Raw genomic sequence first — 24,453 nt, 5'->3', positions numbered from 1 at the left:
AAGTAACTTGATACAACAGTAGCTTTTTTGCTCAATGGGAATGAATCCCCACCCCAAGTGCTGAGAGGCTTGCTTGGAGACTGCAGTCTCTCCCTGTCACCCAATACCCACTCAGGCCCTTTTTTGAAATCCAATACATTTTAAACTGCAAACATACAGTTCAACAACCTTGCAAATATCTCCTGAAGCAGGTTTCTTCTCTCCTCTTGGCTCCTGCTTTGATTCCTCTTGCACCTCCTCCTGGCTCCAGGGATCTGCTCCTCCAGCCCTCACACAAAAGGCCCTCTTGGCCTCAGTCTTCTCCCCAGCTGGGTTGATTCCCTTCCTAGGTGGAACTTACCCACCCACCTTGAGCCCAAGCTAAGGGCTGGGCAGCCAATAGGACACGGAGGGCCGAAAGCCTTTTATCTCTTACTGTCAAGCAACCTTTCTCTCCTCTCCTAACTGGAACCTTTGTCTTATCCCCCTTTTGCTTTCTTAAGCTGCTTGATGCAGGAGTCACCTTTCTCTGACCATACAGCTTTGCCTTCTCTCTTTCCCATTCTGGAAGAACCCTTTTGTCTCACTCCTTTTTAGCTTCCCTCAGCTGATCACTTCCTTTTTTTTCCCCTAGCAATTTCTTCTAGGCTTGGTCTCCCTCTGGGACAAAACTTACTTGCCTCAGACGGAGACCCTAGATCTGCATGTATGTGTCTCTGCACCCACAATGCCACATCTTTTTGTATGTTTCCAATCTCTAAATTTTGTTTCTTCCTCTCCACTCTATGGTGAGAACAGTGAGGACCTATTTATTTCATCTCATGATCAGGCTACCCATTTCCCTATGGGTACTCTTATACTTCCCTACTCTTTCTTCTGTTCCCTATGTGAACCTGTACATTTCCTTTGTTCTGCCTTCAGCCAATTAGAAACCCCAGGCACCCAGATTCCTAGCCTCTCAAGTATTTCCTTCCTTCTGATATCAAAGTCATGACACCAGCTTCACTCATTTCCCCAAGTTTATTGCAGTCCTCTGGGTTACATAAAAATGCAGGAGCTTGTATTTAGTCTCCTTTCTTTTTCTTCCAGTCACTTGGCTGTGTCACATTACATTTAGAAGAGACTAAATTAAACAGAGTTGAATTTAATAAAGTCCCACAAATATGCCTGATAGATTCTCTTAATTTCTCAAGTTTTGTGAAATTGACTGCATTCCAGATCAAATCCTAAATGTTGCCATTGTTTTCAATGGACAGTTTGTAGTGCTGCCTAGGTCTGGGCATTTGTGTGAAGGGCGGGGGGGATACTAGAGCTCGAACAGGAAGATTTTTCTTCAGAGAAACGAATTGCCTCTGAGCAGGAGGCTATGGCTATGACCATCTGCAACAGGGAAGAGAAGCGGGAGGAGCTTGCGTCATCTTAGAGAAGGAAGTGGAGGAGGAGTTTGAGGATAAGACGAGTGGCCGGATTTGCTTTCCTCTGAGTTGCCTGTTCCTGTACGCGTTTATGGCGGACCCGGACCCGAGTCCGCTAGCTCGTGTGCTTTTGCAGCAGTGTCTGCACGCGCAGCTACAGGTGAAGCCTGCCGAGCCGGGCGCCGAAGCCAGATGGGTAGAGGTAATATTAGCATTGCGAATCGTGAGGACTGATGGCCAAATTCTCTTCGCTTCCTGCATGCTTTTATCACTCTCTTCCCAACTTCTCTACAGATCTGTTCCCGAGATCCGCTGTTTAGGGGAGCTCATATCCCCTCCAGTCTAACTCCACTCCCGATTCGACCTTAACATCGTACACAATCCGCCTCCCTGAAATAAACAAGAACTCATAATCTGCATTATTACAATAACCCTTGACGATTTTTTTTATAGCGAGGAAGTACTTCACCTGCCTTGTTAAGGTGCCTGTCCTCTGGTGCCCAAAATAACTTAGGAGAAACATTTCCGGCTCTGAAAAAAAAAAATTAATGGTTTAGGATTTTACTACATGAAAAAACTCACTTGCTTTGATCAGTATGACATCTACACCTGACATAACTCATTCAGATTACAAATGCCTCTTCCGCAACCTGTGCATGCTGTAAGTAAACCCACTGAACTTAATATTTATTTTTTAAAATATGTAGGCACCTGATTTTTCTTATTCAGTTCATAGAAACATGCAGCCAAGTCTATTCTGACATATATCTCAGAACGCATGCTAAAAAAATGATGCAGGTCTTTAGAACATCTAGAACATAAAAATAGTCACTTTGTCACTAAAAATATATTTCTAAATGTGTAACATTTGGAATTTCAATAGGAAAGTCTTCTATTTTATTCCAGGATAAATTCTTCAAGAGAGTTTCCTACATTTGAAAATATGTGTCTTAGGTGAAATTTGCTTTAGCATGCCAAACACTGAAAATGCATACACACAGACACACAAACTTTTTAATCAAGATATTTGTTTTAAACTTAGAATATTGTTTTTAAATTACAGTAAACAGTAAATTACACTGTGCAAATAGATACACAATACTTCAATATATCTTTATCATTTTATATAGATCCAACGTGGTCTTATAATCTATGTATGTTTCTTCAAAGGGGCCAGTGAAGACATTCTTCCCAAAATGGGTAGGTTTTCCGGATAAAATATTCATAGAACAAGAGATTCTGTTGTTTATAGTTTGTACTGTGTATTTATTATGTTTGTGCATAAACAAAAATCTGTTCTGTGAGGAAAATTAACCAGGACAGACATTTCCTTCTAAACTGCCTTGTTAAGTCCAGTTCTTGTTAATAGAGGCAGCATACATCATTAATCAAATTCCAATATTTATCTTTTGACCTGAGGGTCATTGATATGTAAATTTAATTACTATTCTTAAAAAAAACATTTAGGGTTTGTTTTGGAAATAAACATGGGAAGTGGTACAAAACACAATTAAATCCCCTTTTAAAACTAGAGATAAGGCCAAAATCCTTTGTTGCTTCTGAGACCCTTATCCAATACTGTATACAGCACACTTAGCTAAATTATAGGCACACTACTTCCTTACCAGTGCCAGAGGACTCAGCAAACCTAAGCCAGTCCATTTTTCACTAATATCCACCCAAGTTTGCAGAGGTTAGCCAACTACCTCTTTGTTTTAGATTTTTATAGTTTTTAAATTATTAGTTATTTGTTAGATTTATACACCTTCCAAGAGCTCAAGATGGCTTACAGAGGATGTCCCTGCATTTTATCTTCACAACAGCAATACAATACTGTGATTTGGTTGGACTGTAAGCAACTTAAGTAAAAACTCTTATCAGGGTCCTACCCACTATGGATGAGATGGAGGAAGGCAAAGCTGCTCCTAATCTCCTTTGATTCTTCATTTTCATGGAAGTTTAAAAAATAAAATAGCAGACGAGACACTTCAGCTATAGAAGGCCCATTTTCTTCTTCCCATCTGTTGTGTCTAGAGACCAAAAGGAGGGTTTTAAATCTCAGGGAAATCAGATTTCTAGCTTTGGGACAACATAGAAAGCCAAACACCTCAGCTTTAGTGTCTGAAGTGATTTCAGGTATTAGTTGTTTTGACAAAATAGATTCCTACATACTGAACTGTAACGTAGGAAGCAGTCCTTAGAAATAGTTTAGTTGGACCTTACTTCAACTAGTGAATAATGATTAAGAATGGCATCTCAATATTTCAGACAGTTGTTTGAAAAAGGGTTGACAGACTTGCTGTTTGCTGGAGAGAAACAATTAGAGAACAGTTAACTGATTTAGTTAAATTTTAATAATTTCCAGCTCCAAAATTGTTTAGACCACTACAGTAAGAAGAAAAGTAAATGCTTCAGGGAGCCAGTAGAGGGAACTAGCATATAGATAAGTGTTTCATTTGAGCTGGTATGTAGATATAAGACACTTTACAGTACAGTACTTGTATTTCAATTTATACAGTATGTGTTGCCATCGCTGCATCTGTACCATTAAGAATTGATGAATGTTTTTCCTTTTTTTTACCCCTCCCCATTCTTTCCTTTGTGTCATGTATTTTTAGACTATGAGAGGAGGACCTATATTATTTTACTGATCCACAAGCTTATTGTTTTAAGGTTTTTTCCCTGCTATAAACTAGAATACAAATGTGTTCAATAAATAAACATAATTTAAACATGCATTATTGATAATGTGTGATGGGTTTGAAACTTGCTAATCACAGTATTTTCCTCTATTATTTTTTGCAGTCAATACACTCCTGAATGTGAAATTAAGTGAAAGTGAAGGTGGCAAATATGTTTCTGTTTTGGATTTGCCAGGCAGCATACTTGTAATACCACAAGCCACACTGGGTGGTAAATTGAAAGGAAGAAGCATGCAATATCATGCCAACATTGAAAAGGAAATTGGGCTAGAACTCTATTCCCAGTTTGTGATTCAGTGTGAAAGACAACTGGCTGCTAATGCCGAATGTGCAGAAGCTGGTGTAGTCCTGAAGTATGGCACGTATGGAAACCGACAAGTATTGAAAGTAGATACAAATGGACCTTTCACTCATCTGATTGAGTTTTGAGAAATATGTGCTACAGGTAACAGTATCCTTAACCTGATGCTAATGTTTGTGTGCAAAGAAAGTATTTCCATAAACATCTACCAATAACTTAGGTCCACATGAATATATTTATTTTTAACTACATTATGTCACATTTTCTTCTTTATCATACTTTGAAAACAAACAGTAATTCTGTCTTTGAAAACAAGAAGCTCCTACAGAAGGTTGTTTTGGTCCATGAATCTATTCAGCCAACTCTTAACCTATATAGTTTCTTCTCTGCCCTTTACCTAATATTTTGTGGTATGATGCTGATAAACATTGCTTGGAATCAGTATTGTTTGCAAAATAAATATTTTAATATTGATGGGTAACACTACCACAGGAAACTCAGGATTAAGATGTATGATTTAGATAATTTTTCATCACAAATAAAAGTTGAAAAGTTGAAGCTAAAGAAAAATAAAGGGCCAAGTCCAGTGTGGTATAGTTACTTAAGCTCTGGATTATTACTCAGAAGCTCCAGTCAGCAATTAAGTTCCCTGGATGACTTGGTGTAGCTACCATCTTTCAGCCCACCTAATTTTGCAATGGCATTGTAAGGATAAATCTGGAGTTGCGTGCAATACATATATAATAATCAGTTGCCAATATGACACTTTTGAATATTTCACCTAACAAATACTAAAATTTAATAACAAAATAAGCCATAGTTTATTAAGTAAAACAACTGGACTGCATTTATCTCACACACTAAGTCATAAAACCTGATTTACAAATTACAGTGGTTGGGTTCACAAAACATGTGAAGGCAAAATCAAACCCTGTTTTGGGACAGTTTTGTAGGAAGCTATTATCTTTGTTCCCAAACCACATTACTGCTGTCATAAAAATGTTTTAATCATCACTGAGGAATGTAACTGAAGTATTTGAAATAAGCCATAAAACTCTGTAAGAGCTACAGTATAGTTCCTTTTACTACCTTATCAAAAATGGTAGATAAGAGTAACTTCATGCTTCACTTTTAGATTGCAACTTTTTATGATTCTTTTTTTTTTTGGTTAGAATTAATATGGGAACCATTGCACCTATTTAGAACAGCTTATGTAGGCTTCCTGTAAAATTATTGCTTATCGTAAGAGCCATAGGTACCAATATTAGCCATAGTCTGGAGGTTCAACAAGAGAGCCAGTTTGGTGTAGAGATTAAGGCGCTGTCACAGGTTCTTTTTTAAGCCATGCCCAGTTAGACTCAAGAGAGACCCAAAACCACTGGACCTTGGACCAGGTGGTTTCTCTATATATCCCTCCAAGGGATGGGGAGAATTTTTATTTTGTAAAACAAAGGTGTTCTATAAAAGTGATGTGTAAGACTTACAAAAATCTCTCAATCTCTCTCTCCCCTATTACCTCCATCTTATACTCTATTCTATTACTATTACAATGTTTCCTCTACATATACCCTATACTATTACTATTACCTATTGAAGGGCCCCAAATCACAGCTTAGGACCGGAGTCCTTTAAACCTGGTATGGGTCCCAATAAACACACCAAGTGAGAAATAGGATAACCCTTTTATTTGAGCGCTCAAGTAACAAGGGGGTCTCTCCTCTGAAAAGGAGAGCCCTTTGTGTTAGTAGACAGCATCTTTTATACCATTGTCTATAAGATACAGTTACAAGCATAAAATGATTATTGGGCAATTTCTGTCACAGGGTACATAGGCATGCATACATTTGTGTTATCTATGTTAACTATATACTGCATCTACACCCATCACCATTTAGGGATTTCTCCCCTCCTTCAGGTGTAAAATTCCACCTTGGCCCCTCCTTTGGGAGTGGAATGATCTAATAATGGGAGGAGAATTTAACATTACAATTACCTGTCCGGTTACTTTCAGACAAGATATCCCCCATTTGCGCATGCTTGCATGCTTGCATTCTTGTATTATCTTCTACTGGTTTCTGCTGGTTATTCCCTTCCCTTATCTTCCATTCTTGCCATCTCCCAACTTGTACCTATCATGTACTTGCCAGCCTCCCTCATATTCCAACTTATTCTTAGGCATCCTTATCACCCAGGAGAGCCTTGGAGCTCTGGAGACAAGGAAGCTATTATTTTCCTTGACAATTACAGCTTACACAGCTGAACACATACATTCCTTATAAGAAGGATGCTGGTAAAATTCTGTCTCCACACTATACACTATGCTCTATACTATTATGCATCGGTGTTTCCCTCTTACAGAGCCTGTTCTGTCTTTTTTTCCTCTGGGATTTCTTCTACCTTTTTCCTTCTCTGTGAATGGCCAGCATGTAGAGCCCTTGCACCTTTCTAAAGTGTGCTTTCTCTTGCTGGTTCTCTGCACATTCTGGACTGTCTACGACCTCTGAAGGAAAAACACCTTTTTTGGCTGCTGCCCTTCTCAGTTTACTGGTGGCTGCAGAGCTCCAAAACCACACCTCTCCTCCCACACCTGTGTCAAGGTTGCTGCTTTATTGGCAACTCCGCCATGCTGATGCTGGGGGAAAGGCTTAAACAGGAGGAAAAGAAAGCACAGGTGCCTGCAATTTTGTCAAGCAGCCTGCTCTTCCACAGGCACCAGGCTAGAAGCTGGGAGATCGTGAGTTCCAGTCCTGTCTTACACATCAAAGCCAGCTAAGTGACCTTGGGCCAGTCACTTTCCTTCCCTTCAGGAAGGAGGCAATGGCAAACCACTTCTGAAACCTCACCAAGAAAACTGCAGGGACTTGTCCAGGTAGTTGCCAGGAGTCTCAGAGATGCACGCACATGTACACATGCGTTGTTTTTTTTAAAAAAAATAATGGTTGTAGTGAGTTTGCAAACTGGTTGTAATAGAACATTTAACCATGGTTAATAATGAGGCACTTCCAGGTCCTGAGCCATTTCTCTTGAGGCTTCTAGAGCAAACAGGATTGTGTTTTTCACTAATCGTTGGAAGGAAATTAATTTTGTTAAACTTCCAACAGACTTAACCTGAAGCTGGCAACCATTTCATGATTTCACACAATTTTGTGGATGCCAATAAATTAAAATGTAAATTTGAAAAAACTAAGAATGTTTTTAATATTTAAAATGGTAATACCTCATGAGTCCTCTTATGATAGCACAGAGATCTTGCACTATTAGGCAAACTCATGAGACTTTGTCCATTAAAAATACTTTTCAATTTTGACTGACTTCTGGGGAAGAAATGGTGACCTGAAAACGGCTCCACTAAAAGCAGATCCTGTGGCCGCAGCAGAATGAAGAGCTGGCGAGTAGACCGGCTCTTCATAATTCCTCTCCTCATAATTCCTCTCCGGAGAAGGAGAGGACTTGAGATCACCCACAAGTACTCTAGATAGTTGCTCCTCGTGAGGAGACCACAAGACAGCTGGCCGATGTCTTAATAAGTAAAAGGGATATACAAATAACAAACCGAGAAAGCGACCTGGATAATTTTTCTATATTGGATTTACAAAAGAGGCTTCTTAAAGCTTTGAAGAATTTTGTGGGAAGGGGCAAAGAAAAAAATGAAAAGAAATCAAGGTTCTAGGACATTATGTGAAGGGACTAAAGATCAAGATTGTTAGCAGTAAAAGGAAGAAATATAAAGTTCGTTTATTTGATCAAGGTTAAAATAGATACAGGTAGTTCCTTGACTTACAACCATTCGTTCAGCAATGGTTCAAAGTTATGACGGTGCTGAACAAAGGGTCTTACAACCAGTCCCCTGAAGTTACAGCCTTTGCAGTGGTCACACTTATGACTGGTTGCCAAGCACCCTGTGATTTCATGATCACCATTTGCAACCTTCCCTGCCAGCTTCCACAGAAAGTCAGTGGGGAAGCCAGCAGGGAAGATTGCAAGTCACTGGGATAAGTCTTCCCACTCCCTCAGCCCCTCTGTGCTTGTGCTGTGCTGGCTACTTGTGCACTTCCGCAAACCCTTCCCCACCACCGCTGCACCCCCGTGCACCCTTCCCAGCCCACGCCACATGCCTGACCCATACCGCACCTCTCAAGCACCTACGCACACCCTTCCCGACCTGTGCTGCACCCTCCCCGACCCACACAGTGCCTCTTGCACATCTCTGCACCCTTTCTGACCCGCACGGTGCCTCTCACGCACCCTCCATGCACCCCCTCACTTTTTTCCCCACCCTGTAGCAGCCACTTGCCTGCCAGCCTCGGACTTGCAACTTCTTCTCGGCTTCCCCACTGACATTGGTTGTGGGAAGCCAGCAGGAAGTTGCCTCAGCTAACGACCGTGGGATTCAGTTGATGACAGCAACCATGACTGCGAGGTTTGCCGTCGCTAAGCGATGCAGTTATGCTTTACAAACACATTGCTTAGTGACGGAAATTCCGCTCCCAATTGTTGCTGTAAGTTGAAAACTACTGTATGTTATTATTTCTGATAACCCTTAATGGGCTTTTGCTGATCAGGACTGAAACAATGAGGTTTTAAACATTTGTTTATAGAAAAGAGATGGGATATGGGAAGAAGAGATCATTTGTTACATTTTAAGAGAAGGTGCTAAGTTACTAAATTTGTTTATGCTTGTGATGAAGGGGGGAGTCATTTCTTTATATATTTTCTTTTTCTTTACTATATCTTTTTTTCTATTCTATTTTTCTATTTCCTTTTCTGCACCTTCTATTTTTTTCTTTTAATTCTTTTTTAGTTTGTATTAGCTTTTATCTTTGCAATTGTAATTTTTAATAAAAATACCTTTTAATTTTGGAGATTTTTAGAAGTTGTAGTGATTTGAGTGGGGACTACGGCATCTATGAATGCTGCATTGTAGCATGGTCCACCTCTTCTTTCCCTGCTATGGGATGAGACAAGCCTAACTTCCACCTCTGTCTCCTTTGCTGATGTCTTCAGAACACTGGTACAACTCCTGTAATTCTTGGCTCTCAAACGAATGAATGGTGCTCAGATTGCCTCCCTCCCAATTCTAAACTATGACTCATGCCGATGAAGGAAACTGGGATTTATTCCAGACAGAAGCTAGAGCATGTGCCCTAAAACTGACTCTCAGATCAATGACGTGGTGATTTCTTCAGGAACGCATTTACGGATGGTAAACTGTTTCATTCTCAGCAGTACTACCTTAGATCATCAGGTCAGTGACTCAGATTATTTCACATTTGTTATATGAGGCCCAGACTTTTAAAGATTGCCCTGCTTGTTTGCTTTGAGATCTTTCTGGACTCATAGCTCCTACTGGAAAAGCAGGTGGAGGCAAAGAGAGCCTTTGACCAGCTCTGGCCAGTTGCTGCCTTTTCTGGAATCAGAGGCATTGGTTACAGTAACTCATACCCTTGTCAGCTGGATCACTACAATTCGTTCTGTAGAGGATCTCTTGAAAACCACTTGAAATCTTTGGCTCAAGCAGAACCTGTCATACCCATTATTGCGATGATACACCACTGTTAAGAGAGCTGCAATGGTTGTTGGTTTGTTTCCAAACGTAATTCAAAATACTAACTATAAGCTATATGGCCTTATGTGGCTTCAGACATACAGCAGCTATCTTAGAGGCTGTGTATTAGACAGAGAACCTGCACATCCAGGTTGTGGAAATTAAGCAAGTGCCTTCTGTGAACAGAGGTGCTGTCATGTTGCGTCCTTCAGCTGTTAAAGGATGAAGGCATGTTCTTTTTTTGCTGGATAATAGGTCCCACTTGCAATGCCATAGTTGTTTGCACAACATGCCGAGTCATGATTAACTCGAGTGTATGAGTTAATGGTCTATGTTCACCATGGTAGCTGCGTTCACATAACACAAGAATGACATTTAGCTCAGCAAGTCTTGTGAACCGGCATTCAGGTTTGAAGCTCCAGAGAAATTCGAGCAGGGTGGAGCGGCTTTTCTTTCAGCTAACGACTGGGCCCGTTTCCAAGAGCGCATTGAAGCACAAGTGTTTTCTCAGCCCAAGCTGGGAAAGCGAGAGACCCATAAGACTTAAGGCAACCAGCTTCGCTATTGCAAAAAAATCAGGCCATCCCTCAACTTCCGGTTCAGGATAATTGAAATTTTAAAAGGGGTACGGTACCCACGCTTTATGCACGCAGAGCGTAGCTGTGACTGGAGAGCCACGGAGCGTGGTGGACGTGTGAGCGGCTGCATAGAAGCGGTTGAGCCGGCAGGAAGCCAACGGATTCCGTTGGATCTGAAAAAGCAGCTTCGGGGCTTTGGCGAAGGGACCGGAGCCGCGCTCAGCCCCAGCCGCCGCCGCTCGATGGCTCCGGGGCCGATTAGGCGGCCCTAAGCGGTCATCCAAGTGGGAAAGGGGAAGAGGACGAAGGTGGTCCCGCCAGCAGCCCCTCCTCCTGGCCGGAGGGAGGGTGCGGGTTTCCCCGGGAAAGGCGGAGGCACGAATTCCGATCCCGGCGCGGTGGCAGCCCGAGCAGGACCCCACCCTGTGCCGCGAGAGAGAGTTTTTCCCGGGCAGCGGCTGCCTACAGGCCGGTCAGTTAACCCGAGTAGCCGGAGCTCCTTGTTGCCCTCCTTTTCCTGGGGCCGGACGGGAGAGGCTGGCTGGGGCTCGCCCCCTCGGGAAGCGGCGGCGGCGGCTGAGTGAGAAGAACCTCTTTCCTTGGGGAGTGTTGGCGGCTGGCAAAAAGCGTGCCGACCTTGGGGACACGTCAGGAGAGAGAAGCCGCATTGTTAACTCAGTTGAACTGATGCGGGAGAGAGACGGCGGCGGCGAGAGGCTCTCCTGGGAATTATTTTAACCAAAGGTAGGCGGTCGTCGAAAGTAATGCGTGTGTGATATGTATCCGACGAAAGAGGCAGAGTTGTAAAAAATAACAACTTTTTAAAACGCTTTTGATGAAAGCATACCAAAGCCTCTGTTAAACTGGAGGATCTTTAATTTTCATGTCTGCAATCCGCGGAAAATACAGCTGCAGGAAGTATGAGAGGAGCTGGTACTGTGCTGTTGTTCCCATTTGCAGAATTAAGAACGAATCTAGGATTCTGATGAAATTTTGTTCCTTGTCAAACTATCGGGATAGTTTTAGATTGGTAATAGGATATATTCTCTCCTTTTTAATTTCTTTTATGTTCGAAGTAATCCATCCTGAATACGAAAGGGGATGCTCCTGATTCTGGGTACCTGTGAGGGGTGGGAGGGAAAAAATGACAAAACACAATGTCATCGCACAAAAGCTATGACTTGCGTCAGATAAAAGGATGGAAATACGGCATTTGTGTGATGACACAGTGCACATGGCATCATTTTGGAATCCACACTTTGTTGTGGACACTGCTGTGATTGTTTATTACACAAGATTATAATTTTGATAACTGTAGAATATATTCAAATTTGTAGTACGAGAAATATGCTTGCCCAATATCCTGTTGCTTTGTATATATTTAAATGGATCAGCTTCCAAATTGATGGGAGTATGTAACTTTGAAACATTTAAGTTTGAATACATCGCATTTTCCACCCTGGAGTGAACATAGTTTATTATAAAATTAAATATTTTGTTAAATACTCTATTTCACATAGAGCTGTTATCTTTAAACAATACAGTAACAGAAGTTATTGATTGATTATGTGCCATCAGGTCAGTGCTGACTCTTAGTGACCAGATAGATTTTCTCCATGAGAACATAAGTATAGATTGACTATTTTTTCTGAAAGTCCAATTTGATATATGCTGTGCAAAAGTATACAGTTTACAGGTAAAACATCCCAAGGTGATTTCATTTTAAGGCCCGTTTTTCAAAAAGCACCTCTAAATCCCAAGAGCAAGATTGGAGAAGATCTTAACAGAGATCTACAGACAGTCAGAATGGAGAGGACAGTATAAGCTAACATCATATGAGTCATAAACCAGAGAGGGGAGAGAAAAGAAAGGGAAAATGTTGAGTGAATTTCATAAATAGACTAGTATATGCCTGAGATAATGACATTCACAGAAGAAAAGACTTTGCAGCACAAATTTATTCTATGTGTCATAATACTGAAAACCAAAAAAGGGGGAGTAGCTCAAATTGCAGTAGGAAATAATTTATTTAATCACTGATATTATATCATACCAACATTTAGCAGCTAAAACATTTTTACTAAATAAGCAAATTTATTTTGAGACAGAACAGCTATTTTAACCCCATCTCAAAGCAACTTAGCTAGTGGCATAGTTTAGCTGATAAACAGTATCTTTATCAAAGGAATTGTCCAAAATTTATAGGGCTTCTATACAGTAATTTTTTCTTTAATTTTTAAATGTCAGTTGCACCAGTATTACTGTCTGGGTCCTAATTGGTTCAGAAAAATGCTTACTTTTACTGAGTGATCAACTGGATTTTATACTCAGATGTTAAATGCTACATATTAATGTTCAACTCCTCTCTTTAGAGTAGCAAGGAAACTTGATGCAAGACTATTCATGTTTCCCATCTTTTCTCCAAGGGTTCAAGGTGCCATGTAACAGTCCCTCCTCCATTCTTTCCCTTATAATAGAGTAATAACAGAGTTGAGATAATGCAGGACTTAAAACTCATCCAGTGAGCTTCCTTAGAGTGTTGGCATCGTTGTTTTTTTAGATGATAGAGAGAAATTGATTGATCAATTCAATTTATAAGGCTGCCTAAACTCAAAACTGACTTAAACTATTACAACTATGAAATTAAAAATGTTACAACGTTCTAAAAAAAGCAGAACAAAATTAATGGGAAAAGGAGATCAAATAACACAGGCAAAACAGACCCCCTCCCATCAAATAGACATGCCACCAGCCTGACCGAGAGTTTTTAAGTTTTTAAATCTTTAAGTTTTAAAGATTGCCTAAAGGCTTGCAGGGTTGGGGAGGTCTGAATCTCTGGGGGATGCTATTCCAAAGGGCAGGAACAAGAACAGAGAAGGCAGGCTTCCTAGGTTCCATCAGATGACACTGTATAATGGATGGAACATGAAGCATGCCCACCATGAGACATCTTACAGCTTAGGCAGATATAATGAGAGAGAGGCAGTATCTCAGAAAGCCAGGGCCTATGAAAGGCTTTATAAGTGGTAACCAAGACCTTGAATTGCAGGTGGCAGCTCACTGGTGGCCAGTACAGTTTGCATAGCAGAAGTGTTACATGGATATATCAAGGAGCACTCATAAATGCTTATACCACTGTATTCTGGACCAGCTGTACCTTCTAAATAGTCTTCAAGGGCAGCCCATGTAGAGTGCATTGCAGTAATCCACACTTGAGGTTAACAAGGTGTGAGTGACTGTGAGAAGGAACTCCTGGTTCAGGAAAGGGCACAATTGGCACACTCTGTGAATCTATGCAAAGAAAGGACTGTATGGTACAAGGTGATAAAATAGTTCCTGTAATTACACTTTCAAATAACCGTTTAATCATATTAACATTTAATAAATTCAACAAAGAAGGCATATATTGGAAGTTGTAGTCTGTCAATCACATTTTTCTTCTGGATATTTTATTCTGCTCTCCCTTTTTGCCCAGATACTTACAGTATTCTGTACTTCCTATCATGTCCAGTCTTTTATTGGGGGATTTCCTTCACTTAAGGAGGACAGTTCTGAAATATTTTGTAGTTATGCAAGTCTTTATGATCTCCTATGTCTGCAGATACTTTTTAACCACATAAGGATGGAGAAGAGAACAGTGATCATTGTTAGTTGCTTATTATTCCAGAAGTATTTTTATGTATGTTCTTGTTTCCATCATTAAAATTTCATGCTAATGAACTAAAATGAGAACTTGGGTAGTGGTTCTATTGACTGATTTTAGTGATACTCACTTGGCCAAGATTTAGTGTTCTTAATGATGCCCAAATCCAAGTACGTTTTTTTCCTCCTTAAGACTAACAAGTAATTAAATAGAATTATGATTTACGCTTGACAGATTTGAGTCATCTGTGAGAATTGAATATTGTCTTATCATACATTTAAGAAGCAAAAATGGCATTATATTTTTACAAAAAAATTACAGATGTTAATAATATTGCATTAAAGCAGGGTTGAATTTTTATAGCTTGCAGTAGTCATAAATGTGTAATCTTCTCATGTTGCAAAACTTTAATATGCTTTGAATAGTCAACTTGTTTCCTTATTACAGTTGGCCTATGGGGGAAAGTCCAGTATATCATTGTATATTAATGTAATTAATCATGAATAGAATACCTGCTTCATGAGCAGAAGAGGAAATTGCACTACACAAAATGCTAGGGCCTTTACTGCTCTCTTCATCCAATAGATATTTGCTCAGATAAATTCCTCATTTAGTTCAGCAGCACTTGTTCTCAAGGAAGTGCATAGAGATTTGCAGACTCAGGGATGAATCACATTGATCCAATTTTAGAGAAGGAGTGAGTCTTACTTTATTATGTACAAATCAAATGTAAGTTGGGTCATATTTATACACTGTGCAAGCGGTAGATCAATACATATATTGCGAGGGGGTTGAATTAGAAAAGCTAATCCCCAAGATATTGGGTGGTACAACAAGTTGCCCCCCACCGCTTCTTTTGAAGATTTCCATTCACATGTCACTTGTCTGGTGAAAATTCTAATATAGGTAGAATTTGCAGCCACTGATTCATGTTGTACCTAAAAATCTAAAGAACTTCCTGCATTGTGATAGCTACTGCAAGAAAGGTTTCTGGGGCATATCTGTAAATATAAATCATAAGTTGAAGTATTGAATCTTGTTTGGAATTAGAAATGTGTTTAGCTGTATAAATAGCCAATTGCTTTGAAATGTAATCCAAAAAGTCTGCTTTATCACACCACAGAATTTATATTTGGGTCAATTATACTGACTTTACTAATATTCTTTGTTCAAAAGAAAAATTGCACCTTTATGGCTGATAATTTTCAAGGCATGGGTTGTCAGGTTAGCAGCAGTGGAAAGGCTACAGATATTTTATTGTTTGAATATTAATACTCTCAAAAAAGGCCAAGTTAAAGTTCAGTAATAATTCCCTTCAACTAAAAAGGCTAGAAGACATGTGAACATTCCTAAATCATTTTTGAAAAAGTTTGACTATTTGTGTATTTAACAAATGCCTTTACAAAAATTGCAGTTGCTTTTACTTGTTTTTTAAATCCTCACATTTTCTTGACCTAGAAAATGCTGTTTTTAATAAATAAAATGGGTTCTGCAATCTACTGAAATTAATTATTTTATTTGGCTCTTACACAAACTCTTAAAATGCCTTATTTTGAAGTTAAGAGTATCTATAATTACTATAGAGACTGTTCTGTGACAAAGATGGATTAAATATGGATTAAACCACTACATGACATGGATTAAGCTACTACATTCATAGAATGTGGAGAAATATTTATGTTATTGGGTCTGCTGAGGCTGTATCTGCTTTATCATACAGATTTTAATAGCAGTGGAGAATGCCTACAGAAAATATGGCCGTTATAGTACATGCCAACCATCATGCAACTCGTATTTGCTTTGCCACACATGCCTAAATATGATATATGCATTGTTTTTATTGAGATAAAATGTGTGGCACTTTCTGCAGTACATCATGTATTTGCCACTCTAACTTCACTTACTTAGAAAAGAGCTTGTTAATTTCAATAGGACTTATTACCTAGTAAGTGGATTTAGCTTGTACATTAAGAGGAGTTTGTTCCTATGGGTAGAAACCAACTATCATAACAGTATAAATAATTAATGTCTGTTCTCTTAAATTACATCAGATAATCAGATCTCAGTGGACGGCTCAATTGCATTCATGTCTGTTTCTTCTTTTAATGGTAGAAATTCTCTTCTCCCTACAATTAAATTATACTATGACAGTACAAAGAAGTTACCCTGAAATTCATGAGGAAAATCAGCTTTCAGAAGAGAAGTTCAGATATGTTTGTTCTTCTTATAAGACAAAAATATTTGTAGAACCATGTATTCCATATTGTCATGTCCTATGTAAATGTTCAGTAAACTGAGAAAATAAATCAATTGGAATGCTTCATATAAATTAATGATCATATAAAGGGTTGACACATTATAAAACACGCAGTTATAATGAGGCGTACTTTCATTCTCAAACTAGCTCTTAAATTTGATGAATACGATCTGAGCCAGATTGAATTCCCTTTACATGTACGCAGTAGCTCTTTCATTATCCTATTTTTTCTGAATTTTATTTTCTTATTAGTTCTTGTCATGAGAAATCAATCCTAAATGCAGAGAATGTTTGTAGCTGTTTAAGCAAGTCATGATAGGCTTAGTTTTTAGAAGAAATAGCAGTTCCCAAAAGTTGTGGTATTGCAATCCCCTAAAATTATAAATGAATCCATGTGACTCCCATATGAATAAAACTAATTACTTCTTTGAGATTATGGTTGGGCAGGAAATAAACATTCTAGTTTTAATCATTGCATTTTAGTCCATATGTTCCAAGGGTTCTTGGACTTTAAAAGACTGCAGGTGCTCACTGCGGGCTTCCACAAGTACAGGAAGGAGCAAAACCTGGAGTGAGTTTTGTTAATGCTTCTGTTTGTCTGCACACGCCTAATCAGATTGAGTTAAAAGCAAAAACTTTGGCACCCACCGTATTGCTGAGAAAATCCCAGGCAGTCCTGACCCACAATTTGAGAATCCCTGTATTGACTGCTAGGGCAGGGTGGGATCAGACTTCCCTTCAAAATAAAAATCTGGACTGGAAATAGTTAATCTACAGAACAAGTCTTTCAAAGCCGGATTACTAATATTTATTAAAAGGAACAGTTATGGTTGCAGCACAAGAATTCCAATGAGTTTCAAATGAGAAACCTATATTTATACAACCTAAGGTAGCAAAACCTGGTCTGCTTTCTGTCATGTATTTGATTCAAAGGGAGGAGGGTTATCTCTTCTGTTGAAAGGGTCAGGGTACATCTGTTGTCTACTATTATCAGTGTGAGAGTAACTTCTCACAGGTGAGATGCAATATCTATAGCCATTGGCACACTGTGTTGTGTAAAAAAACAGGAGTCCAGTAGCACCTTTTTTGATGTAGTGTTAAGGTTAAGATGTTGGAGACCCAAGTACATTTGCCTGAAGTCTGTTGGGTAGCTTTGGGTAAATGACTGTCTTTCATCCCAATTCTCCCAGAGAAATTATGGGGAAAAATCAAACGAGGGAGTTCTAGATACTCCACCTTGAACTTCTGAGGAAAAGGCAGGATAATGTTTAAACAAATAAATAACTGCCTACAAATAGTCCTTCTTGTATGCCAGTGTGATTTCTTGTGCTTGTTACAACATGAAGCAATTGCCAATTCTTTTTAAGGTCCAAGAATTATTGATGCTCCTAAAATGCCTGCAAAGCACCCTGAGATTAAATATTGAAATTAAAATATATCATTTCTATCCCTAAATACATTTATTATATATTTATCCAGGTGTCCTTTTTCATTCAGCCAGTAAATACTGACATCACATAGCTACACGCCTGTGTGCCTTCATGAGTGGCTTTCAGATAGAGAAAAGGAGATGCTTTAAAGAATGGAGTTGGCTTGCAGCTTGCTATTTAATGAAGAGGTTTATAATCAGCTGGATGAATTTCAGAAAGCAGAATTTGCTTTGGAGTGGCTGAGGTTTTTGGAAAAACTTTTACCAGCAACTAATCAGGTAAGCGTGATAAAACTAAAACAGAACAGATCTTTGTTTCCTGTTTTCTTTGCTAAACAGCTCCTGTGGAATAGGGAAAGTTTTCTTTTATTCCCAGGAAAGGGTGTAATATAGGGATCTGACTAACAGTAGAGATGGGAATTGAATACTATTTTGAGCCAGACTTAACTTGAATGAGTCTGAACCCAGCTAAAAGTTGTCTGAAACTTTTCAGATAGATCAAAGTTTGACTATCTCTCTTGTTAACCATTTATTCTATATTTCCAGGCTGACATAAGGGAAAAACAGAACAAACTTGTTGAGCAACTGGTATCTTTATTAACCAGTTCACCAGGACCTCCTGCTAGACAGCTCATTGCCAAGAACCTCGCTATATTATATAGTGCAGGAGACATTTTTTCTGTTCACCAAACAATTGACAAATGCAATGAACTTATTCTCAGTAAAGATGATTCACCAAGCTATCTACCTACTAAACTGTAAGTTTAAAAGTCCAACGTGATCATATTAAAGTATTATTTCTTCATCGTAGACAACCAAGGAGCCTATAGAATCTTAAATAAAAACAACAAAATTGCATGCAGCATGAGTTTTGGAGATTAGAATAGGACTGAATCCAGTTTATCGTTGGCCTGGTAAAGGAGCCATAGTTCCCTATGTTTTCCCATGCACTGCCCCCTTGCACAGCACAAAAGCAATTTCTTTCTTTTTATGTCCTGTTCTTTTTAGTTGTATTCTTGTCCAGGAATGAGTCTACAGTCGGGTGATGGGAACAAAATAATCAAAACAATTTAGTTTAGAGAAAGAGACTGTGGTGAAAAAGCAGTAACTGGAGGAATGCCTAGAAATGTTGGATTGATGTAGCAGTGGGTATATGTCATTGTGGATAACCAGACTTGCATTTAAACACAGGCACTCAAGAATTACACACAGCCAAATAAACAGACTAGAGGAGCTCCAATTTGGCACAGATAATGCTCCATCCTTTCTCTATGCCAGCATAGAAACCAAGTGAGCTGCTAGCAGATAAAAATCCCCTTCTTTGCCTCTAGCATAGAAATATAGCCTCTACATTGGCCCACAATATTCTTGAGATGAAGTTGTAACTAGAAGTTATGGGAATTGCATAAGATTTTTGCAGGGGAATAGGATGCATGCATGGCCTAAAGAATAGGCTTTAGCAGTTGAAAGAGATTTAAACTCACCTAAACTCATATTCCGTGAGATTCAGTTATGGATGTTCTTTGGCCAATTTAAGTTTCAGATGAAGCTTTTTTAATAATACAGAGGAACCAACCAGGTTATCACTTTTAATTGTACTCACATAATACAGTGTAATGAATACAGATGGAAGAATCTCTTTAATTGTACTCACATAATACAATGTAATGAATACAGATGGAAGAATCTCTTTAATTTTAATAATGTTTATATGTTTGAAGCACAGTTCTATCCTTTAAAAAGTGTGCATAAAATTTGTTGTGCACAACAGTTCATACTTTTCATTGTATGGAACTTCCTTTAATATAAACGTCTTTGTAAATGCTTTCTCCTAACATACAACCTTTTGCACTATCTTCCATAAATTTGTATTGAAAATTAATTTCTCCCTCATATCGATTTTTGATTAAAGCCCAGTTACATTGGGTGGCTCCTACTATATCTCAGAATTGTTTCAAGTTGAAGAAACAGTTCAGACAGGCTGAGAGAGAGGATAACAGATTAAGGCATATTGGTTGCTCCTGTTTCATCTTGTATCTTTTTTAAATAAGAATTTTATTAAGTTTAAAGCAAATTTAAAAACTACAAAAAAGCAAAAAAACTACAAAAAAAAAACTAAAAAGTGAGAAACACAAGATAAAGAATTTTAAAGATTACATAAAGAAACTTATAACTTTCAACAACAAGAATATACAGCAATTTCCATAATCCCTTACTCACTATCAAACCAAGATCACATTACTTCTATAAGTCAATCCATCAGCACACAGAGAAATCATTAAGTAATTGCTCCTTCCCCTTATAATAAAGAATATATAAATATATAAATCTCTAAACCAACTTTTCTCCCTTAAACACAACATTTATTCAATTATTTCCTTCCTAACACTATTCTATATACTTCTGTCCACTATAATAAAAATCAAATTATAAAAACACATAAATTGTCTACTTTTGTTGTAGTATTTAATAATACTACAACGATCTTAACCCTATTAAACCTAAAACCAAGCAATTATTATTATACCTTATAAAACTTACAAATCAAACAAACCTTTAAAAAAGACCAATAAATCTTAATCCAAATCATTAAAAAAACATGAAATCATGAAAAACCCTCATTGTCAATCCAATTAAGCATTCTTAAATTTTTACCCCACTTCGAAATATGCCAAGATATTTAGATATCTCCAATTTACACACAAGGCATTTTTAATACAGAAATCAAACAGCCCAACTGCCCCCTTAAAAACTCAAGGTTTCTCAGCAAAAAAACTCCCACAAAACAAATCCTCTTCTCTCCCATAACACTCCATCAGAAAGCCATAACAATTCCCCAGAAAAACAACTCTCTTTGTAATCTGCAGGTCAGACTGTCGCTTTAATCCCTTCAGCACCAAAATGTAGTCTTTGCCTGGCATTGCTTCAATCTCACTGACAGAAACATCTCCATCTTTGCCAAAATCTTCATCTTCCTCCATAACATCTTCAGCCAGATGACATACTTTAAAAATAATATCTTCCCCAATATCCCGAATATTCTGCAGAATAGCTTGACAGCACTCTGAAAAGATCTCTTTGAAGATCTGCTCAGACTCACAAGGCTCTGAAAAAGCCTCCTTGAAATCCTCCATGTTTCAGGCAGTCAATTATGGCACCCCCTAGATACTTGACACGTGCAGATAGGACTTAATGAAAAACTTCTGAATGAATTTGGCACAAGAGAAAGTACACTAACAAGCAGGTCCTAGGGAAAGTGAACAGAAAGCTGAAGATTCAAAATGGCAAATCCAACATGTAGGAAAATATTCAATCCTTCAAATTCAGTACAAAAATGATAACAGGAAGGCAATTATTTATTCTCAGTCCTCCTTAATCTTTAAATGGGAAAACAAGCCAAAACTTTAAAATATTTTTAAAAATTAATCTAGAAATAACGATAGGCACCAAGAGAGTCCGCTTATTCTTGATGTAGAAAACCTCTCTTGGGGTACCATATATATGGTGATTTAGAAATGAGGTGGTGTTGTCAGCTCTTCCCACAGAGCCCACGGACACAGCTGCTCAATTGGCCATGTTCCAACCAGAAGTCCCCCATTCCATCTTGTATCTTGAGTGTGTCTGTACACTGCATGTACCTCCCAGTTGATAGTATGTGAACAATAGTCATCTTGCAAGGTAGTCTCTAGATTAGAAATCCTAGCTTGCATAGAATAGCATGAATATACTTGGGAAAATTTGAGTTTTGGTTGAACTTGTGGCATACTGTCCAAAATATGTCAGAACTGATTACTATTGTCCTCATTGTATGTCAGCCAGGTGGACCAGACAGAAACAAGATCAGATGAGCTAATTCTACTTTATTGTAAGGCTACATTAACAGAATCTTGCATGTCTGTCTCCCCCTGTCTCCTTTACATCCCAAGAAATTAGGGAGGGTCTCTTCTGAGCCTCTTGCCCCACCCACTACCCAGCTGCGGAATGTGCTGTCTCTTATCTGACTATTCCTTAGGCAGCGTTTCTGGGCCAGTCTCCCAAGGTCATTCCACATACCATTATATTGTATTACATGAGTACAATTAAGAGTGGTAACCTGGTTGGTTCCTCTGTATTACAAAAAAAACATCATTAAATTGGCTGTAGGTATGATAAGGAATAGAAGTTATGGACCAATCTGGTTATGACCGTGGCACATGAAAGATTGTGACTTAGAATGTAGATGGGATAAATGGTAATGAGTATGAATTAATGAATGAAAGAAAAAAAGATAAACAAGTGGAAGTATGTAATGTCTGATCTTGGAGTGAATTTGATGAGTACTTGCATGGATGTGAAAGTATGGGTTTAATTATGAATACGTAATTTTCTTGGAAATAAAAATTGCTTGGAAAATAAAATAAATAAATAAATAAATAAATAAAAAGGGCTAAACAAGGAGCCTCCAACAGAGTCAATAGCATTGTAAATAAAACTATGAAATGCTTTGGAATGTAACTGAAATGAGATAATGCTAGAAGCATTATTGTAGACGTTTTTATGGGAAAGTTGAATATCAAAGAGTGGAACCACTTGTGTCTGACAATTAGGAGAATGCTATTATTGCTGCTCTATACAAAAGGAAAGGTAACCTTAATTTTTCTGTAGGGATTTCTTAGCATGCAGAACTGCAGGTTGATTTTTAATCAATCCCAGAAAATAACAGGAAAGCAGATAAAAATAAAAACAAGATAAAGGAGATAAAATAAAGGAATGTCTACCAGAATCCGATCACAGTTCATCCCCAGGTACAGGATAGTGCCAGACAAAAATAAAAGTTATTCTTTACAGAGATGAGTAAGAAAGTGTGAAAAAAACAGGCTAGATTAAAGCAAAATGAAACAACCAGCCAGTGGCAGTTTTCTTACAACCCTCTTGCCTCCTACAAGTATGCTGTGGCTTTCCTCAAGTATACTCCAGCATAGGCAACTTTTTTCTGACTGAGATTTGCATCTTTGCTTTTTTATTTTGGGGCTGTCGGGGACTTCACAGATATGTTTGTAGTATAACATCCCTGCAAGTAACAAAGGCTGATTTTTCAGTCTGTTATTGAGCCCTTGGAATGTGGTGGGGTGCTCTTTAATAAAATATACAGCTGTGCAAACCATTTGGAGGAATGCTTAGCTTACAATTCTTCTTTGAGGTTGCTGTCAAAAAGGAGTGTGTTGCTTTGTCTTCAGTTCTGACAAAAAAAAATTGTAAGGGCTTGGAAGTCACTATCTTGAGCCTTTAAGAGGATTTAGTCACCTCAGCGCCTCACACATCACTGTGTGATGGTTGCCTTATTCCCAAAGAAACACAGACTCACTAGTTAGGGCTAAGGATTTCTGGTTTATTGGGAATAGAATGCATACACGAAAAAAGACGGGAATGAGCACATGGCGTGCGAGCTATCTGGTAAATACCCGCGGTGCGGACCTGATCCTTCCCCCCCCCATTGTCCCAAAGTCCTGATCCGGAGTCTTGATGGGCGATCAGGGTGCGATTCCGGAGTCTCGATGGGCGATCGGGGGGATTAGTGCTGATTGCCTCTGTCCTCTTCCTGTGTCCGGAGCAGGTGTGTCCCCCGTGGTAATGCAGAGATGTCAGGGAGATAGGGTGATGGCTTTTCAGGTCAGGACAAAGGTATGGCTCCTTTGTCCTTTATTTGTATTTGTCTTTAAGTGTTTGTGAGATTATCACTGATTCCTTCCTCCTTCCTCCCCTTCCCCCGGAAGGCATGTTCCCCGTTGTGATGTATGTATACATCGCGACGGGGGACATGACAACTGACTGGTTCACATTGTTCAGATAAAATAGCCATTATTCAACCTATCAGATGTTTCACATAACTATTTTGTTGCTTTAAAAAAAGTGAAATCCCATTGTTATAATTCAGTTGTTTTTATCAACGTGTGGGAATGTTGTCTTGGGCACAGTGGAGAAAGGTCTGGGGACTGCATACAAACATGGGCTGCCTGTACTTGGATAGATGATGGTGGCTTCTGGCCTTTTTTTTTTTTTTACTTCTTGATTTGAAACAAAATCAGTTCATCAAGTAAGTAAGAAATTGACTTGAAAGAGGCAAATGCAAGATGTTTCTTTGTACCACGGTGTGAATTAGCCTAGGTGTTTTTTTTTCAGGGATCGTGAAATGTACAGTATATACAAACCTACCTGATACAACTGGTTGTCCTTCAGTTTTGTTATGCAGAATTGGTGGACTCATTAGCATACTCAATTAGCATACTCATTAGGAGATGGCAACCTAATACAACTAGAAATCACAGGTTGGGGAAATTGTCCTAAATAATTTAATATTTTAATAGTTATTTATTATTATTTAATAACTATTGATGATTAAGAACTTCAGCTGTTTGCAATAAAATACACTATAGCCGAATTATTAATAACGTTTTGTTGAAAGGTTGCCTGACTGCATGTTTTTTTCTTTTCTTATTCTATGTTTTAAAAGTGCTGCAGTGGTTTGTTTGGGCTATTTGTACAAAAAACTGGGAAGAATTTTGGGCAACAGCTTTGTGAATACTGTGGGAAATATCCTTAAATCAATGAAGAATGCAGAGGTAAA

The 24,453-nt window shown here is 38.6% G+C and overlaps 2 protein-coding genes across 3 annotated transcripts in view; both read left to right on the top strand.

Moving 5' to 3' along the window:
• Positions 1-1,422: 1,422 nt before the first annotated feature.
• Positions 1,423-7,949, top strand: DTD2 (D-aminoacyl-tRNA deacylase 2). Its single transcript, XM_063290022.1, has 4 exons — positions 1,423-1,596; positions 2,525-2,594; positions 4,200-4,535; positions 7,710-7,949. The coding sequence occupies exons 1-3, from the start codon at positions 1,486-1,488 to the stop codon at positions 4,523-4,525; spliced, it is 507 nt and encodes a 168-aa protein (XP_063146092.1). The 5' UTR covers positions 1,423-1,485; the 3' UTR covers positions 4,526-4,535; positions 7,710-7,949.
• Positions 7,950-10,917: 2,968 nt separating this feature from the next.
• The window catches only part of HEATR5A (HEAT repeat containing 5A), a 75,426-nt gene continuing 61,890 nt past the window's right edge, over positions 10,918-24,453 (top strand). For both annotated transcript variants that reach the window (XM_063290020.1, XM_063290019.1), the window contains exons 1-4: positions 10,918-11,264; positions 17,900-18,128; positions 18,396-18,607; positions 24,340-24,448. In XM_063290020.1, coding sequence (XP_063146090.1) covers positions 18,003-18,128; positions 18,396-18,607; positions 24,340-24,448 — 447 coding nt within the window. In that variant the 5' untranslated portion in view covers positions 10,918-11,264; positions 17,900-18,002. The remainder of the gene's footprint in view (positions 11,265-17,899; positions 18,129-18,395; positions 18,608-24,339; positions 24,449-24,453) is intronic.

The sequence above is a fragment of the Candoia aspera genome, chromosome 1 (assembly GCF_035149785.1).
Source record: "Candoia aspera isolate rCanAsp1 chromosome 1, rCanAsp1.hap2, whole genome shotgun sequence".
Lineage (NCBI taxonomy): Eukaryota > Metazoa > Chordata > Lepidosauria > Squamata > Boidae > Candoia > Candoia aspera.
This window is presented reverse-complemented; position numbering and strand designations above follow the sequence as displayed.

What these genes read in the sequence shown, in the direction of transcription:
- DTD2 (XM_063290022.1), top strand. Translation starts at nt 1,486, where the DNA reads ATGGCGGACCCGGACCCGAGTCCGCTAGCTCGTGTGCTTTTGCAGCAG. An exon ending in CCGAAGCCAGATGGGTAGAG is followed by an intron (nt 1,597 to 2,524) that starts GTAATATTAGCA and finishes CATTTTATATAG; the next exon opens with ATCCAACGTGGTCTTATAAT. An exon ending in AGACATTCTTCCCAAAATGG is followed by an intron (nt 2,595 to 4,199) that starts GTAGGTTTTCCG and finishes TATTTTTTGCAG; the next exon opens with TCAATACACTCCTGAATGTG.